The 20,466-nt window shown below is 43.6% G+C and overlaps 1 protein-coding gene across 3 annotated transcripts in view; it reads left to right on the top strand.

The window, feature by feature from the left end:
* Positions 1 to 9,288: 9,288 nt before the first annotated feature.
* Positions 9,289 to 20,466, top strand: part of ndst3 (N-deacetylase/N-sulfotransferase (heparan glucosaminyl) 3) — a 42,698-nt gene continuing 31,520 nt past the window's right edge. For all 3 annotated transcript variants that reach the window (XM_041036718.1, XM_041036719.1, XM_041036717.1), the window contains exons 1-2: positions 9,289 to 9,716; positions 11,572 to 12,866. In XM_041036718.1, the coding sequence (XP_040892652.1) occupies positions 11,868 to 12,866 (999 nt within the window). In that variant the 5' untranslated portion in view covers positions 9,289 to 9,716; positions 11,572 to 11,867. The remainder of the gene's footprint in view (positions 9,717 to 11,571; positions 12,867 to 20,466) is intronic.

Genomic DNA, 20,466 nt, shown 5'->3' with positions numbered 1-20,466 from the left:
GAGAGAGCTAAGACTTAGGCTCCCGATATGAATCAGATCAAGACCGGTTGTCAAATGAGTAAAGCACCATAGCTAGTCTCTTTATTGAGATGTACAATCTGTTTTCTTTGCTTTCCTGTATCTGTGAAGAGAAAATTGCTTCGAGGGTGGGGGCATGAGCTGAACCCTGCCTTTTGGCAGCTTGCACAGGAAATGGAATCTGATATGATTCACATGGTTTGATAGGGTTCATCAGATCACACAAACTTGAGGGGCCAAATACAAAATCCACATCTACTAGTGTCTCTTTTTGGACAATACCCACCCATCTCCATCTCCATTTCCCCCTGCAGTCTTCAATCTATCTTTTCCTCTTTACCTCTGACCTTTTCATTTCTCAGTTCCTCCGTACCAATCTGCTCTTCCATCTTGTCGTCTACACTTTCTCTCAATCCTGCCATGCTACTGACCTTTCAGTTTCATTCTTCCCCCATTTCTCTACCTCTTCTCTCCTCCTGGTCTGGGCTGTAATTCAGCTTGTTTCAGGGCCAGTTAGGCAGCCAGTAGAGTTAATCTGTCTTTTCAGGTCATAAATCACTGCTTGGCATCTCTCTCTCTCTCTCTCTCTCTCTCTCTCTCTCTCTCTCTCTCTCTCTCTCTCCGTCTGTCTCTCTCCTTATTTCTTTTCTCTCTCTTCCTTCTTTGTTCTTACCTGCTCCATGGACGTAGAGCAGACTTTGAAGTGATTCCCCTTGACAGTCAATGCTGGTGTTCTTTGCATGCGTGTTTGTGAGCGCATGTGTGAGTTTGTGTGCGGTTATCACTGATTTAACACCCAACAGATAGGGAGTGAAACTGCATACTCTGGAAGTGCCAGAGCCAATAAGAAAAGATTGTTGAAATGTCAAGACCAATCAGAAGTGATGCTCCTCTCTGTGGTGCAGTTTGAATCTGTGTGTGTGTGTGTGTGTGTGTGTATGTGTGTGTATCATGGACTTTTTGCAAACACAATAATAGCACACACAACAGATGGAATCTACTGGCTGAAAAAATGTTCAATTTTTTTGAAGTTACAGAGGTTAAATTAAAGCTGACTCTGTGTATGTATGTATGTATGTATGTATTTGTGTGTGTATGCATGTGTGTCCTTTCTGACATATCTACAACCAGGCAGGTGCATGGGAAACTGTTGGCCCCTACAACAGACAAAACCACATCAGGAACTGGAATGACGGAATTGATGGGGGGAGAAATACAGAAGAAAGAAGGGGAAGGAGAGAAAACAGCTTAGCGTTGCAGGAGGGAGGAGAGAGAAAGAGGGAGAACGCGGGAGGAGAGTAAAGTTGAATAGCAGGAGGGCGGGAGTGGGAGAGTGGATGAATGAATGTGTTGTGGATCTATTGTGCCCAGCTCCTGAATGGAGTGTTAGTAAGCTAAGTAGTAACTGGTGATTTACAGCTCCAAGGCTATATCAGCTGAAGTGTGCAAACAATACCCTTTCATAAGCCACATTCAGCAAAAAGAAGAACCATGTAGTACTGTGCTACTCTGGATCTAAAGTGGAGTGAAGTGTTTTGGAAGTTGGTGGTTACGTGCAACAAGGCACTTCAGCATAGAGGAGGAAGAGAGATAGAAGAAAAGCTGTAGCAAGAAAGACGGGGTGAAAACTGAACAAGTGGGGAGATGTTATTTGTCTCATTTTAGCTTTAAGGCAATATTTTTAACCAATGTGTTAATGTAGTCTTGTACTGGTTCTGTTAGAAAGTGCATCACATGATCTTGTGTGGCATTTCCAACTGTGTTCAAATTTATCACCAAGCTGTGTTTGGTATTTGGTGTGTGTGTGCGTTCATGTGTGCGTGCGTGTTTGGGGGTTGGTGGTGGTATTGTAAATAATCTCCAGGGTCTCTTGGCTGGTTGCAGGTTTGCAGGGTCCTGGAGATTAGCTTCCCTTCTTCCTCTGAGCTTTGAGATGTGTTCAGCACCTTAAAGCGCCTCCCTACCACTTCAAATTTAAAAACACACGGCAACTCGCCTACCACCGCCGGTTTGAAAACATGAAGCTGCATCACCTAGAAATGTTGAAGTATTTGCTAAATATGTTTTCAACCACTTTTTTTTCTGTCAGCCTCTCAGCCTGTCCCCCACACTTAGTGAGAAATGTTGAGATGCCTGTCATTATGAGCAGAGTCGCCAAGCATGGGGACCCTGAACTCAGACCTATCTACGGCATTAGAACAACAAGCGCTGTGACGAATGGGAGAAAATAGAGGAGTCTCGCTGTGTGTGTGTGTGTGTGTATGTGTGTGTCTGTGTGTCTGTGTGTCCGCTGCTACACGTTTGCCATCCTGATTTGTTGAGAAAGAGGGAGATTCAGTCGACCATTCTGACTCTGTTGCACTGCAGAATTGTGATAAGGGCCACACACACACACACACCTACACACACACCCACACACGCACGCACGCACACACACACAATCATTCACCTAATCAGCAACTGCGTTCCATACTGCAGTGCCCATTCTGCTCTGCATATAGATTGCGAGGAAGATAGTCGGCAAGGAGGGTTCTGTGGCGGTGTCACTGGAGAGGGACACCAACAAAAACACACTCACTTTTGCTCGTGCACTCTGAAAAACAACACACACAAGTGCTCCAGGAGCAACAGTTGGCTCTAGCTTTACCTACCCAAACCCATGGGACCTCCTTTCAGAGACCCCAGAGACCTCAGACTCCCTCCTAATGCTCCTCCATCCCTTTCCAATTCATCCTCTCCTCTGTTCCGTTCCTCCCCCTCTTCTGCCCTTCCCGCCCCAGAGAGTTCTCACTTCTGACAGAACAGTTAATCATACACTCTCTGCAGGTCTCATCCTTTGTGTGTGTGTGTGTGTCTGTGTGTGTGTGTGTGTGTGTGTGTGTGTGTGTGTGTGCATGTGCGTGTAGGTGTGTGTGTGTGCACACGCATGTCCAGATGTACACCTTCATTTTCAGCAAGACAGAGGATCTATCTTTCTCACCTCCATTTTTTAAACTTTTTTTCACTTTTTTCAGCTCTTGTTTGCCTGCCCTTCATCTCTCATATCTTACCCATGTGAGTTTTAAAAACAACAAACAAAGTACATAAAAGAAAAAACAGTTTTCAATGTTCATACTCCAATGCATGATTGTTGTAACAACTCCTGTTACACAGGAGTTGTAAAAAAAATTGAAGTAAAAGAAAAAGAAAGAAGGAAAGATGGAATGGTCAAGATCAATGGAGCAGTAGTTCCTGACTTTTATTTCCCAGCATGGGTTAAGCCAGATGTTACACTTCCCAAAATGCAACTTGTTAATACTGTTTGTTTGCTTGAAAACAATACACAGCTGCATACTCCCCATGATGAGTAAACTGAGTCAGTGAAGAGCCTCTTTAATCGGAAGTAAAATGTCTTGAACTCTGGTTCTGGTCCATTGAGACTGCTGTTGCTGCAGGAATTGGTCATTCTGTGTCTGCTATGGTGGATTTCACCTTCTATGATTATTGTGAGTCTAGAAAGGATCCCTGTTTAAAGCTGAAGTCTGTGACTTTCCACACATTGTCGCCTTTGCCTGTGGTGAGAGGTCTCTAGAAAAAAATGACCAAGTTGTTATGGAGGGTTGTGAGGAAGCCTGCAGTTTATTTGAATCAGCCATTACACAAGACTTGGAAAATATCTCAGCTAGTGAAGTGTGAACCTACTGGGCTTATGCTTGATTTTGATGCGTGAAACTACAAATGTGGTGCGAAATGTGTCGCTTCCAGTATGCTGGCTCAGTTTTAGGTGGACTTTATTGGCAATGTCAGCCAGGACAGAAGCAATCTGACAAGTCACGACTATCCGATCAACCCAATAAACAGTTTACAACCATGGTTAATGTATTGGCTTGTATGCTTTACACTCCGACACAAATTATTATCGCTGAAACAAATTATTATTTCTATTATAGAATACATAGCTACGTATGTATGTATGTATGCACGTAAATTGAAGGTAAATTTAGCAAAGCCCTTGAATGTATTTAATGCTAACATTAAAAAAAAAATCAGTTTCTGTAATATCTGCATAAAAACTACAGTACAGTTAAGGTAAGATTACAGTAAGGCATCTAAAACCCTCAGGAAAAGCAGTAATTTCAAGTCTCTTTACCCAAATGAGAGTCGGATCCACTGCATGCCCATCCACTACCCTGACCTCCACACCCTTGCTTTCTACCTCAAAGGGCACTCTTTTGTTGTGCTTTGGCATTGAATGCTGGTTCTGAATGTAAATTGTGAGGTGCAGAATCATGCAATATGAACATAATTCCTAGGGCACTGGAGTTTACAGTGGTAAAGCGTTGCCTTGACTGGGTGCACATATTTATCAAATGAAATACAAGACACAAATTGCCCAGAGTATCATGAAAACCTCCATACATTAAGAACAGTCAAATCTTTGTTTCCAGACTGAGATTCACAAACTGTTTTGTCCCTGGAGTCATCACCTGTCTGAACACTGCCAACCACCACTAACTCTCTTACCACATCTTCCTCAGCCAGATCAGCTGTCAAAGCTCTACACACCCCACGCACACAGTGCAGGATTCAAGTATTACCTCTTCCTATTTCGTACACCACCTTTATATCTTCAGTTTCCAGCTATGCTTAATATTCTGTACATGCTGATGTGATTTACATTTTGTAATACTACTCGCGCGATTTAAAAATGAAAATAACATTTGCAATAATAAGCTATCATGTCTGTTTATCTTGCATCCCCAAAGCCCTTATGCTGATATGATGTTGTGTGCTGATGGACACACATACTCTTCCTCTCTCTCACACACACACACTCACACACCCATCAAATGCGCATGGAAGTGTGGGTGTGAGTGAATATTACCAGTCAGCAGTTTTGAGGTGTGAAAATTGCTCTTGCTCTCCGGGATATTTTTAATTTCCTATTAAACATCATTACACTCGCATGATTATGCTTGGAAACCACACCCATGCACATGCACAGACACACCTTTGCACACACACTACACTCACACATACAAACTCTCTCTCTCTCTCTCTCTCTCTCTCTCTCTCTCTCTCTCTCTCTCTCTCTCTGTCAAAGACAAACTCACCAAGTTCACACTGCGTGACTGCCCATGTGATGCTCATCCTTGTCCTCCATTTCATTAGACAGGGGGCCGAGTGAGCTATTCTGGGAGAGAACGGTCACTCTTTGTTGGTTGCTCAGCTGAAGAGACGTCTCCAATAGCAACTGAGACCTATGGCCTCCCCCCCATGGCATCCAGCTCTCATACTTGTGGTTGCAAGTTCCATGTCTATCTGTGTGTGTTTGCATGGGGTTCATCCCTCTGTGTGTGCAGTTTTTGAGTGTGTACCTGTGTTTTGCATGTGTGTTGGTGTGTGTACAGACGAAACAGGATGTGATCTATCACTCACAGATCTATAACAGTGGCACACAGCGAGGGATGAACACGTTAGTGTCAGTTGCAGACGAGGGAGATGAGCAGAGGAGAGGAGTGATGTGACTGTTATCGATCCTGCCTGGTAATTACAGCGCGATTTATTACTAGAGAGAGAGGGGGGGGGGGGAGCAGGGGAGAGACAGAGAGAGAAGGTATCATATTTAGTTTGGGGTTGTAAGTCAGGTTTTTGGCGAGAGTGAACAAGGTCAGAGAGAGACAGAGATAGATCACTTTACCCCTCCCTCCCCTGAGTGCTGTGCGATCTGATCACTGTTGTGCTTTCTGACATCCTCCCCCGTCCTTTCTCTCCCCACTCATTCCTATTTTCTAAATCCTCCTATGGCCACATGATGCTGATACCACCCAACACAAGCAGAGCCATGTTTGTTTTCTTAAACACACCTGCACACATGCACCTTTCCATGCATGGTGCCTTTTTGCCTGTCAGAAGCATCACATCACAGCTGTGAGATATAGTGTTAATATGATATGAAATGAAGGTGCACTCTGTCACTCCAACAACAAGCCTGCCAGTGTTTGTGGCTTGTAAAAGTGTGGGAGTGTTGGGTTGTTTACAGAGATGTGTGGGTGTTAAGCATGATCTTGTGGGTATGTGTGCACATTCATGTGTGTTTCTGTTTGTGCGGAGGCAATATTGTTCCTGAATATGTCAAAAACTATGTTCTTTCTGGCGAACCACATCCTGTCTTTCAATGAGTCACACAGAAAAACACACACGTTCACACACTACTACGATCCTACTCGCGTATGTTTGATTGAACTGTAGATAAGTTGGGTTTTTTTTTTTTCCTGACCGCTAACTGTTTTTCAATGCAGTTGCAATTCTGGCCTAAATACTCTTGATCGCATTACATTAACACATCTCACAAGCCTCACACACTGTGAAAGAACATTTTGTATGAAAGGGAAGATTTTGGAGGCAGCACAAATGTTTTGAAATCATTTCTCTCGGAGTTTTTCACATGTACACAGTCAGACACACACACACACACACACTTGCTTTTTTTTTTCTTATATCAAAGAAATGCATATGAGCCATAGGAGTATCATCTTATACTGAGGGAGGGATTAGATTAAAATTAGAAGTTTATCTGGGACTGTTAAATAAAGAATACATTTGATATTATTCACTGCAGAGTATAGTTTGCTGGTGTATGTTGCTATGGTAATCCTGCTACTGGCAGCATTCCAGTAATAGATTGATTTCAGTCTGGTTATTCTATACACTAGTCTCAAATATGGAAGAAGAAAATCTCTTTCTCTTTCTCTCTGTCCGTGTGTGTGTATGTGGGTGTGTGTGTGCTTATGCACATGTATGTGTGTGTCTGTCGTGCATGTGTATCTTTGCCTTATCAATCTGCAAGCGCTGTATTGATTGGCCAAAAGATATTTCCTCTAATGTGCTTGGAGATGAGGAGTGTGTATGTGTGTATGTGTGTGTGTGTGGGGGGGCAGCTTTCACTTAGTCTCCGAGCTCTTAAGAGAACATCTATCTATCAACATTTCCAGGCATGGGGAGGGGTCAGGAGCGGGTAGGTGGTTCGATCTCACACACACACACACACACACGCACACACACAGAAGAAGGAGCAGGAATCATTAAAATAGCAACAGCATCAAACAGCCAACACACCTTAGCAAAGCTTGAGCATGTTGTTGTTTACACTGTGGGAGGCAAAGAACTGATACATCTCAGAGAGCTGCTAGTTTGAGCAATAGATCCTGTGCTTTGTAGAAACAGCCAGGAGAGGAGAGCATCATTATTAGTGCCAGGGCTCAGGGTCTAGTATGTGTTCAGTGCGAGCATGCAACAATCTGTCCAATGTTTTGTTTTGTTTTTAATTAGGGGGGTATATTGTGAACGTTGTTCTGCCGGCCCTGACTCCTGGGATGATGTGATGCATCGCGATGATAATGTCTTTTCCTGTTTTTACACTCGAGCTCCATTTGCTCTCTTCAGGCCTCGCACAGGACTAGAGACTCACAGAGCCACCATTTAGCTCTCAGCAGGGAGAGAGAAGAGGGGGAATCAGTCGCTCCTCCTCTCTTATCTCTCACTTAACAAAGGCCTCTGATGAAGACAACAAGCATTCTCCCTCTCCCGCTCTCTGTCTCTCTCTTGCTCTCTCTCATTTGTCTCTTGCTCTCCTCTGTTTAACAGTCAGAGTGCTAGTTGAACATGGCAGCTCTGACACTTTTCACATCTCCAGCGCTTTGTTGTGTGTGCGCTCACGTGTGTGTGTGTGTGTGTGAGTGACTGCATCCCTGCGCGTATTGTTGCGAATAGCATATGTTTGCTTGTGTCTCTCCACTTGTTTGACTGTGTTTGTGCGTTGTGTACTTGCACCATGGCCTGGTGTGTCATTATGTGAGTTTGCATACTGTGTGTGTGTGTTAGAGCGAGCATACATTCACATGTGTGCATGTATTCTCTTTCTCAGCTTTCTCAGGAGCTATTGTTCAGTTCTTTGCGGCATTGAGCGTCTCCGTAATTATCTTTTGGGTTAGCACACACACTTGCGTGGAAACACATACGCACTGTAGCCTACACTCAATGCGCAGCTGTCTAGTTTTCATTTCTGGCTTATTGTCTCCAACTAGCACCAATGCAGAAGTGGTTCTTAGCTTGTAATGTGGAGGAAATGGGTGAACAGCCTCTCTAATTACACTTCACCCACTGACACTAATTTACATACAAACACAATCACACTCCAATCCAAACCTTCATTATCTCTGGATTCCATTCTGTAGGGCATGATATTCTGGCTGTTATATTTCATTCAAGCTCTGTTTCTCAGCACCACTGCTTAGTCATTACACTAACTGAGAGCCACAAATAGGGATGTTTCCAGTGAGAATTAGACCCAAGAATGTCTAAATTTCTCAAACTAAGTAGAGAGTAAGTAAAAGGAACATATCAGTATGAAAATGAGTTCTTTCTCCATGCTCTGTGTTCATTATGTGCATCATAAGTGTTTGTGAGAATATGTGTTGTGTTTTTATACAGCCTCTGTCCTTGAAAGTTGTATGTCACCTCAACAACACCACCTGTGAACTAAGAGCACAACAGTGTCTGTCTTTTGTCCGCGGTTCATAGATTTTCCTCACACTTCTGGCTTGCGTTCTCTCTCAAACACACACCACATGCACACATACTAAATAAGCTCTATTGTGAGGCCATCACAATGTGAATGAGGGGCCCACCAGCTCCATTGAGATGTGTGTGAGAGTGAGTGTGTGTCAGTGCAAATAGGTTAGGGAGATTGATGAACTGGTAGGAAGGGGAAAAAGAAACACCAAATCAAGTTAAAAGCACTGTTTGACTGACACGCTGTGCCTGGTTGACTGACATTCTACAGAAGTGGGCATAATGGGGCTGATTCATAAATGTGGTTCTGGTGAACATTCACTCACAAGTGTATTTTGAATACTGAATGTCAGATACGTGTTGTGCTCATTCTCACGACACTAGCCGTCCTGGATTGTGTGGAAATGTATTTTTACACCAGCTATAGTCTAGACCTCCCTCCTCCTTTTCCCTCTTTTTATCCTTGAGTACTACAACTTGTGCAAGGAGCAAGACAGGATCAGCAAGGCGCGCCATTAACTTGCACCGGTGCGTATCCGTGTGTGACATCTCTCATCCGACTAACACCAACTAACCGGCCGTGAGCTTTTACCGGACCCGTGATCGCTGATGCCCGAGAAAAAGGCTGTTTGTGTCAATCAAACGGAGACCCCTCCCCTTCTTTCCCGTCTATCTCTCTCTCTCTCACACACACACACTCTCCCTCGATCGCCTCCACTTGTGTAGGCACTCTTAAACCGGAGCATTTACGCACGGCAGTCAGTCGTTAACGGACAACCTGATGTCGGTGCTCCTCTGTCTACTCGCTGCCTAATCTCCACTTTAAAGAGCAGCGATAAAGGGACAAGTGGGCATATCCAGAGAGAGGAGAAGACAGCGGGGGAGACGAGAGTAAGAGAAAGAGAAGAATGATGAAAGGGGGGAGGAGAGCGGATCATTCCGCCTGGCCGCCCCTGCTGCTCTAGTGGAGGGTAGAGAGAGAGAGAGAGAGCGAGGGGAGATGGCACAACGCCTCAGCATCCAAAACACACGGGAGTGGTGCGCCACCGAGACCGGAGCCCCGGACCCACCCGAAGAAGCATCACATCCACCGCTCTCCCGTCACGCCTCCTCCCCGCACGGTAGCGCCTCAGCCTCGTTGAGAGGTAAGTGGGCGAGTCTGTGCTCTTTCTTAACGTTAAACTTCAGCGGCAGGAAGAAAGATGGAAAATTCTTTGGAATTATCTGTGTTAGTTTGAGTTAATCCTTCTGCTTGTTTGTAGTCAGGGATCTTTATGCTTCGGGTTTCTCTCTTTTTTTAATTACATTTTCTTTGGCGATTTAACGGCACAAACAGAATAGCAGAACAAATTTATTACCGCTTTTAAGTTTTCCTCCAGTTTTAAGTGTTTAACATGACTTCATTGTTTATCTAATATGTTTAAAATTATACATTTTATCTAGCTCCCAGAAACTATTGTGATTATAAATACTAAAAAATAATTATCCTTATGACCAAAAACTAAAAACACTGTTGATTTTGCATCTTTTCTTTTCAATTTAAATTAGATTTTTAAAATGGTTCTAAACTTTTTCATACAGCATTTCACTATAGACTGCCTGAAATATGGCTTGCAGGCAATGCATTCTTCGCTTTTTCCGTACTGCATGATTTATAATACCATTGGGAGTTATAGTTATTCAAATAACAGGCAAAAACTTCCATGTGAAGTCTCTTATGTTAATCCAATTCCGGCGCCCTCCTGTGGCCCTTAATAGTGAGACACGATGCATACCTATAGTAACAGGTCCAGCAACCAGCACTCACCTAGGGTTGAGGCAATCAGTCGTGTGTCAGATTTGGTGTTTTCCCTGCTTTTGTATCTTGAGTGAAACCCTCGAAACCCCTTTTAAGTCTAAGTGCACTCTCCTTTTCTTCACACATCTGATAGTTTCCTCCACCTTTCTTTGGTGTGTGATGAAACTAATAAAACCCCAGCAGAAGGTATTTAACAGTTAGTAGATTTACTCAAGTACCAATCACATTTTATTAAAGCAAATAATACAAGTATGTTGGAATATGTATAAACAAAATTGTTAAGAGTTTTTTTTCCCTCCTTATTTTCATTTTCTGGTATCATATTTAAGGAATATGACTGGAGTCCCTTCTCTATGACCTTCTCTTTGCGTGTGTTCTCTAAAGGCAAGGAACAAAGAGAGAAGGATGGGGAACGTGAGGAAACACTATTGATATTCAAACAGACAGAAGGAGAGAAAGAGGGGGTGTAGATAGATAGAGAGAGAGAGAGAAAGAGAGAGAGAAGGGGAGAGTGGAGTGAAGCATGGAGAGAAAAGAGAGAAAAAGATGCTGTGGGATCTTTTCTTCTCCCTGGCTCCCGGCACATACATTAAGATGCTAATCCTGGTCTTTTTTGTCTCTTTCTATAATTCATTGCATTTTGTTCCTCTCTCTGCTCTTTCTCTCCATTTCTCTCATTCTTGCACTTTTCTCTCACTTGCCATTTCCTCTGTACTGTCATGGGCTCCCCCCAGATTAGTGCTCCTGGCAAAAGGATTCCAACTCTAATTTTGTGGTATTTCAGATGATTAGGTTCAGAAATAGGACAGAAGTGCACAGAGTTTGGCGCAATTAGAGGAATTCTCTGTAGAGCATTATGGGACTGATTAGTTGAGCTCCCATCCACCTCTCCACGCTGTTGTATTAACGCACAACCAGCTGTTGTTTATTTGTGAGGATTGACTTCTGTGTTGTGTTTGTGCTTTTAACTGTGATGTCACTTTGTGTGTGTGTGCGCCAGAGGTTGGATAAGCCCTAAGGATGCAAGTTGTTTTCAATCAGCTCTGTAGTTACCAGCTGTGCCCTCGCATTCCCCAGGGTGGCACAACCTAGGTACACACACACACCCATGAGCATGCAGGCAGAGAACTAATGCATACGATTCAACCTTGCCCAGCAGATTCACTCTTTCTTCTTTTCTCCTTGTCCCCCTTTCTCTGCAGACATTAATCATCACTCGCTCCATAACTACGTGTGATTCCTCCGTGAGGATTGTAAGCAGAGTACGTCGACTGCGTTCCCTCAATGAAGACCCTTGTTCCCCGACATCCGGTGCAGCTCCCTTCTTCATCTGCCATGGTGACATGACGTACCCTTGAGTGGCTTTGCTCCTTTCTCACACTCATACACACAGACAATCTCTTGGGTTCGTCAAACCCCCAAACTCGACACTCTCTAGCCTCCAGCAAACTAAAAAAGACATCTCCTCCTCCTACGCACAACACCTCCCCAGTTTGCGATGACGGTGGCTGTGCGATTCCGTCGCCACTTACGTAGGCTCCTACTCCTGCTGGCTTCATGCTGTCTCCTCTCCCTCGTTCTCTCTGCTTACTTTCTTTTTACGAACTCCTCCCCTTCCATGCAGCTTGGACAATCTCCTGAACCTGCCTGCTCCCAGCCGCTATCCATGTCTCCTTACCGCCAACTCCCATACCCGTACCCACCTAATCCCCCTCACACACATGTTCACACTGACCCAGTAGTTCTGGTGCTGGTGGAGTCTCAATACTCCCAGCTGGGTCAGGACATTGTCGCTATATTGGAGTCAGCACACTTCCAGTTTCGCATGGAGATTGCCTCCGGGAAAGGCGACCTTCCTCCGCTGACAGAAAAGGGCCGTGGACGATACTCGCTAATCATTTATGAGAATCTGTTAAAGTATGCACATGCAGACACATGGAACAGACAGCTGTTGCATCAATACTGTACTGAGTACAGAGTGGGCATCATAGGTTTCTACCGCTCTACTGAGAACTCCCCCCCTCTTCTCAAGCTCCGAGGCCTCCCGCTGGTGTTAAGGACCAACCAGGCGCTTTGGGACTGCTGTGTGGTGTCTAGCTCTCCCCTCCTCCACCTGACCAAGCCCAGCACAGATCGAGGGGCCCTACCTGGGGAGGACTGGACCTCTTTCTCCTCCAATCACTCCACATACCAGGCTGTGCTGCATGCACGGGCCAAGGAGGGGGCAGGGGCAGGTAGTGGTGATAATCCAGGGCCTGGCTTCAGTTCAGGCCTCCAAGCCACTGTGGTACAGGACATGGGACTGTATGATGGGGTGAGGAGGGTACTGTTTGGCCAGGGACTGGGCTACTGGCTCCACAGACTCATCCTGGTGGATGCCATCTCCTACCTCACAGACAGGAAGCTTACTTTGGGTCTGGACCGGCACATACTGGTGGATATTGATGACATCTTTGTCGGGAAGGAAGGGACACGCATGAACGCCAAGGATGTGAAGGTACTGGGGGTGATGGGTGTGTTATAGTGAGCATTAGGGAGAGACCAAGGGGGATAGAGGGAATGAATTCATGTTGGGTAAGTGGTGTTGGATTAGATTTTTCATTCTGCTATCAACTTCTAAAAACAGTAATTGATGGCAGTGCACTGGTGAAGATAAGCAATGTTTACTTATTTCACTGTAAGTCTGCAGCTAAAGATTTTGCCAGGAGTGTATTTCAAAGGATTTTAGCTTGGGCCTGGGTGCACCGGAGGGGTATTTGGAAAAGCTCATGTGTGTCTGTGTGTTGTGTACCAAGTGCATATGTGTTGGGGTACAGCGAGAGGGTATTTATCTCAAATGGAGGTTTAGCCAGAAGTAAAGAGGCCATTTAAGGGAACAAAGAAGTAGAGTGAAAGAGAGAAAGAGGAGGGGTGAGAGAGAGAAGGAGAGGTAGTGAATGAGCTAGTGAAAAGATGAATGGCACTTATTCCTCTTTTCCCACGTTCCTCCTCTTAGGGAAACTAAAGGAGAGTCAGCCATGCAGCCCGCCTCTCAAGACATCTATTGTTTCAACACACACGCTTGCATGAGCAAACACACACTCACACACACACACTCACATACAGACCAACGTGCACATCCACAGATGTATGCATACAGAAATACACTATGGGCACATATTGAGAGAAATCATCATTTTTGTGGCATTGTTGTATTTTAAAGAGAAATAAAATATATCAGGTTTGCTGGAGGGTCGAATAAAACGGTAGCGCACAAGGAATTTTGTTTGAAATCTGTGGTCACATTCTCCCACTGCGTCCTCACTCAGGGCCATTGAAGGAAACCAAATTGTGTTTGGTGGGTTTTCGTGTGTGTGTGTGTGTATATTTGTATGTGTGTGGAGGGACTGTAGACAGGTAAGATTTATGCTGCTCTGCGGTGATGTGCATGAGCTAAGGCCAGAGGCGTCTGCCCGTCTGACTGCAGTCACAGGATGTACATGATAGGACGGTGTGTGTGTGTAAATATGTGTGTTTGTGCGTGGGTGTTTTCTGAATCAGTACTTTAGATTAGAATGTCACTTTCCGTCAATGGCTGACACCTGCCCCATCAGACCCTGACAAAAAAAAAAAAAAAAGACGAGCCACCTGTCTGTGGCTGAAACTTGGGGAGGAGATGAGAGGAATGGGGAGGCTGAGAAAACAGTGCAGTGGGTGGTCAAGTGGATAGGAATTCCACCCTTGAATATAAAAAAGATGCTTGTATCCAGAAAGGATAAAGGAGTGCATACTCACACACAGTCGCGCACACACAGTGCACACACACCCATGCACGTACAGATCCACAAAATGAACACACAGGAGCTTCTCTAGTTGGAGTTTTCATTTTAAGTCTGCCTGACTCTTCAGCTTTGTAGCATAAATATACATGAGGGTGAACCAGTGCCATAACAGAAGGACAGGGAGATGTGGATGGAGGAAGTGGTAGAGAGAGGGAGATGGAGAGATAGATAGAGAGAGGGGCCGAACAAGAGAGTGATGCCATTTGAAACACTCACTCTCCTTCCATATCTCTACTCTACTTTCTCTGTCAGGATAGTTGGCAATCACAGAGAGGACTAGGATAAAAAAAAAAGGAAAAGAGTTGGAGGGGAGAGAGGAAGGGAGGGGAAGGTAGAGTAAGGCGCCTTGGGGAAGAGCTAGCAGCTAACTTTGCGATTTTCTGAGAAACAAAATGCTGAAGGGAAATGGGGAAGTGGGGGGTGGGGGGGGGTGGAGGAGCAGGAATATGGTGATTTGTAACAGCCCTCCCTTTAGAGATGAAGAGCCTCAGGTAGAGTTGTCAGATTACAGTCTGAACAAGGTTTATTTTAAGTGACTGTCTATGCATGTGTAAACCATGTACAGTATATTCATAATCACATGCATCAACCAGATTATCTTTTCTTAAAGTCTTTTATCTTTGTTGTGATTCAGGGATTGTTTTGATTAGTGGCCTCAGTCATGTCAGATAGTTTTCCGAAGGGCTCATAAATGGAAGTCCCTTCCAGCATAATGTGACTGAAAAGCTGTTGAAAGGATGACTCATATTATATGACCGAGTGTCAGATATACATCTAGCTTAGGGTGAAGGTGACAGCTGAAAAGATGTCTCTTCATGTCATTAAAAAGGTGACTGCATGGGGAATTCGAGGAATTATTTAATCATGAAGACAAAAAGGTGTCTCCACAAAGTAAAAACTGAAGTTGTGTAAAACTGTCTGGTTCTGATCTATGGAGTAAAACAAGTGAAGTGTCTGAAGTTTTGGTCAGACCTGACTGATAGATGATGACGGCTTAGGTTTATCCCAGAAATCAACATTGGGACATGTTGAGTGTTTGGTGGGTCCATCAAGACATCACTGAATGAATTAGCCTAGATATTCTAAATATAGCAGCACTGAAAATATTATTTTCTTATATGCAAATAGCAGTTACAAGACTCCACAGCACAAACATATCACAGAGAATAATTATGAATGACACACAAACTATGCGAAAATGTAAATCCTCTCTCATCCCTAGTGCTTCAAGGGAGCAGCTTATGTGTAACACTGCATCAAAGTCTGTAACAGGATGTGTTATTGACCAATTAGCAGGACAAGGAGTTTGCACTGCCAGTGTTAGAAATCCCTTCTTACCTCTGTAAAGCCAACATTCAATCTCCTGTTCTCCCTGAGAGAAGAAGAGAAAAGAGTAAGATAGAGAGAGAGAAAGGCCAATTAAAATGCCACCCTCCTTCTCTCTGCACTCTTCATTAGACTCACCCCACGAGTTCATCTGGTGACAAACAATACCTACACCCCCTCCTGTCTGCACACACACTCACACACACAGCTGTATTTCCTCTATTAAAATGATTCACAGGGAGGCACCCTGCGGATGACATTTCTCAAAATGAGGGATGATGCCAGTCAAAAACTCCCATCAATGATTTGCTCGTGCCGGTGCTATCTCATCTCATTCTCACTATTTTCCTTCCCCTGGTGCTTTCTGAAGCGGTGTCATCTAAGTTAAGAGGACTCACATATATGTGAAGACACATGCTGTTTGCACATAGTGCATATTTCAAATTTCTATGTACGTTAAGGAAGCTATAGTGGCTCAGTGAAACACACTCATGCCTCATATCAACTCAGGACCTTTCTGTGCTATGTGCTAATGTTTGTATGGGCTCAAATTAGATTGTCCAGTGATGACTGTCATCATGTCAGAGGAAATCTGACTTTTCTGCATTTTGCCTTTTTTTAAGTTGTGACAGTCCACCTTGTTCTCCCTGAAAAGGAATAATTGGGTAAATGAGATTAAAACATGCTTTCCCAAAGTCACAGTGGGGCAGTTTTTGCAATTTCGTGACTTCATTTAATTTGGCAAGTCAAATAATTACTACTTTCATGTGGCCTAATAAGCCATAAAGTGCTATTTCGCCTTTAGGACAGAACAGGAAGTCTGTTTTAACATCTTATCCAGCTAGAAGGTAGTTATTTTACATATTACTTCACTGTGCCACAGATTGTATGAGTGACTATAACAGATAATAGGGAAGAGATGTTTGAAATGAAGAACATAAATGTCTAAGCTAAAGTGTTTTTTCATGTGTTGATGATTACTTTGGTCTGGCGTTGACCTAAAATTGAAAGCAAAACAAAAAAGGAATTACACAAAATGGGCAAAATTCAGACTTGACTGAAACTGAAGGTTTTTGGCATAGCAGTCTATAATTTATTGTGCAGTCCTACTTAGAGTTAATCTTTAGACCTAATTAAGTATGATGCATATTTGCCACTTAAGTCAATGGAACTGAGCTCATTCCATATCCGTTTATTACTTTGCCAAATGTTATTACAAAAGTAATGAAGAAAAGACATAAACAGTGGAGAAAAGATTTGAAAAGCAGTGGAAAGACGCAAAGGCAAAAAGGAGACCGCTTTGGGTCTTTAGTAACAAGAGGCATACATGGCTAAAGGCTGGCACCTTTGTTAAGGAATCACAGGCATTAGCTCTCTTTTTTTTTTAATGACAAAGTTGCGGGTGGGAAAGAGAAAAAAAGAGATGACATATAGGAGGAGAGGAGAACAGGATATTGCTTCCAGCATGATGCCTCCTGACATCTGCTCTCATTCGCCCCCCTGATCTGGACAAGTGAAATTATCACAGTCAGCCCTGCAGGGAAAGAGAAGTTTTACAGTTACGCTATTAGAAAAAATAAAAAAAGGCTGTCATATACTTATGTATCAGGGGGTTTCATTTTAATGTTTTTTTTTACATATAGCACAAAAAGGACAGTCATCATTATATCACTCTAAAGAAAGCATCTGTCAACAAGAAAATGATCTTAAAAACTTTTTTTGTTTAATTAACAATTTTTGTCAGTGCTCTTGTTTTTACTCCAAATTAACTCTGAGAATGTGGCAGTGCGCCATGCATTTTCTTTCAGAAAATGAGGCAGGTTTTGCGGTCACAGCAACCACTGAAACTCAAAATCCTTGAGGGGCTGCCAAGTAGATTTTAGTGTAAGTATAGCAATGCCAAAGCAATCAAAAGTACCCTGGATCTGTAAATGCAAGTGAATAGATGATTTTGTAAAATGCTCCAGTATAAAAAGCTACGCTGACTTGAATCTGACAAGTGAGACTAGAAGTGAGACAGAGAAGGGAAGAGTAAGCAAAAGGAAGACTGGCATTAACTGGCAAAGTGCTCTTCCTGCTCATCAAATAGAGATGCCTGACCCAGTTAAATTTGCTGGTCTAGTGTTCATATTACATGCACTGATACACATGCATAGACACAAACACACACACAAACACACACACACACTCATGTAGATGAATCAAGAACTTTGACCTGCTTTCGTATAAGAGGTAAACCCCGTAAAATGTGCCTAATTTCCTTGTTCCTCTCAACCTGCCTTGCAGTCTGTTTGCACATAAAATCCCTCGTGCAAATAAGTTCTTTTATAATTACTTTTGTTATTTTAGATCTCCCAGCCAGGCTTAAGGCTGTGAGAAGAAAAGAAAACAAACTGCAAACACAAGAATGACAGAATGGGGATATGCAGGAGAGGTGGTTGGTGTAAAGGGTTTGTGAAAGGCAGTGAATGCCAGCTGTCCAGATGCCTGTCTCCCATCTGTTTGAACCCCAACATCTAGCTGGCACCTCTTCCAGTTCTTACCACATACACATGCAAGTGCACACAAACACACGCACACACACACACTGTCGCTTTCACATACACAGAAACAAATTGGCAATGCTTCTGACACTAGCAGTGTTAGGCAGCTGTGGGATTGGGCACAGAAATGAGGGCTATCGCTAACGGCTAATCCCAGTGTGTGTTTACCTTCGTCACTAGGATTGTCAAGATCTCTCACATGCTACATAGTCCCACCTCCTGCTAATCCAAATCCCCCCTTCTTTCTTATGAAGAATCTCTTATGGCCCGTTTTAAAACCATCCTCAGCTTTGAGCTCAGTATCCAGTGGACAGATCGGCTCCATATTGCTTAAAGCCCCCCATTTTCCTGGATCTGATGCCGTTACCCTCAGAAAAGCAGCAGGAGGGGACTTCATTGTCCCTTAGAGCAGGAGTTAAGGTTTTGTCATACGTTTCTGTCCTAGATGTCTGCTCTTTTTTTTTTTTAATTGCTGGGCGTAGTTTTTACCCGCAGTTCTTCTTCCTGATGATGATCTGCAGCAATGCTCTCATAGCTCAGGCCCTGAGTTGGATGACAGTAAACTGCCACAATTTGCACTGAGGTTCACTAAAGTGTTATGAAAACATCCTGTTACCGTTCATGTGGTTTCAGTATCCTGATGTGGTTATGTTATGAGTATTCTGCCAGTAATTCACAGGTTTTACTAACCCTGAAACTACACGACCATTTCAGTTATTTTCCAAAACCAACAATAACGTTCGCATCCACTTCACAGTGTGAGCGGTCAGCTGTGTGGAGAGAGGAACCCAAATTCTCTCTTTAACTGTTTTATGTGCTGAAAAACAATTTCCATTACTTTTTAAGTGGACAACCAAGTACAAGATCATGCGTGTGTTCAGACCGAACGCGAAACGAATTTTTCCCGCGGCGCGATCACATACAAAGTCAAAGCAAAGACGCGAACAGCCGCGAATTCGCGTCGAGCTTCGCGACTACACGCGAATGCGCGTCCACAAGAGCTGAAACAATTTCAACTCGAGCGAAAACTTCGCGTGACGCTGGGTCGCGAAAGCCTATCGGCGTTGAGATTCCCCTGACGTCACCGACATTCAAATGGCGGACAAACTTTATCGGCGCCGTCTGTGGGAGTCCCGGGTTTCGCGACACAATGTTGGTAGTTTGCAGAGACAGAACAAATAAAGATGAGGACTTGGAGAAAAACCTGTCTTATACAGTCTATGAGAAAAACCAGCGAGACTGTAGAACTACCGGGTAAGTTCTGCAAATCTGTATCTGTTACTTGACTCCAGCTATGGTTGTACTTTACCGTGGGTCAAGTTAGGGCTAGCGTTAGCTGCCTTCACCAGTTAGCGCAAACATTAGCACAACCGGCTTTCCAGCACGAGGCAGCAATAGTAGTTATTACGGTCATAGCTGTTGGCGGGAATAAACGTTGCTAAGGTGTGTGGTATCGATGGAGGCAGGCAAGCCCCTCATTTCTGAAAGGAGTCCTTCAGTTGGGTGTTAAGGGCGAATATTTACGGTTTGCGAAATACTCGCGAAAATTCGCTTTGCGTTTGGTCTGAGCACAAGTGTCCGTCGCTATCCCCGTATTTAAACCCCCGCTTTTCACTTGTCTGTGAGCGTGGCCTTTCTGAACAGGTCTAAAAACATGATTTCGTACATGTTTGGCCATCACATACAAACTGGCTCTGTTTAAGCACAATCTGATCCTCATCCTCTACAATAAGACTTCAGAGGAAGCTTTCATAACCTGGGTTCTTGCCAGTAAAGCCAATAGTATGGTGCTACAGCCTGTATAAGAAAAGTTACAGTATGATAAAGAGGACATGGATAAAGTAGGCCAAGGTAAAAAAAAAAAAATTAAAAGTGAGTGACACAAAAATGTTAACTTAGTATTACTATGATAAAATCTCCATTGGAACATTGTATTGAAATTGTAAAGTAAGTAAAGTGTCAAGAACCAAAAATCTTATTATGAAGTTTTCTGCTTCTCAGTAGTGTCCTCTTTGTTGTCTTGCCATACTTATGCTTGTTCCTAAAACTGAAATGCAACCAGTAAACTGTAAAGTTTATCCAAAAGGGGGGAAAATGCAGCCATTATATAATACATCCTTTGACCTGTTTGAAAACCACTTTGCACGGAACTGAAACTTGCTTCAGAAAACTGATCCATCACAGTGAGTTATTTGCCTGTGAAAGTTTCAAAATCAGTGCTGCGGTTGCAAACGGGGTATTTTGAACACTCCCTGTTGGTTTCTGATGTGGAAGATTTGACAGTTAGCTGCCAAACAGTTTCCTTGTGACCAAGTTCACACTGTCCCTTTCAAAACATATTTTTTCTTTTGCTGGTTTTGAATAAGATAAGATACACCTTTATTACCACAATGGGGAAATTGCATCC

The sequence above is a fragment of the Toxotes jaculatrix genome, chromosome 4, assembly GCF_017976425.1.
Source record: "Toxotes jaculatrix isolate fToxJac2 chromosome 4, fToxJac2.pri, whole genome shotgun sequence".
NCBI classification, from domain to species: domain Eukaryota; kingdom Metazoa; phylum Chordata; class Actinopteri; family Toxotidae; genus Toxotes; species Toxotes jaculatrix.
The sequence above is the reverse complement of the archived record's forward strand: the minus strand, read 5'-3'. Positions and strand labels throughout refer to the sequence as shown.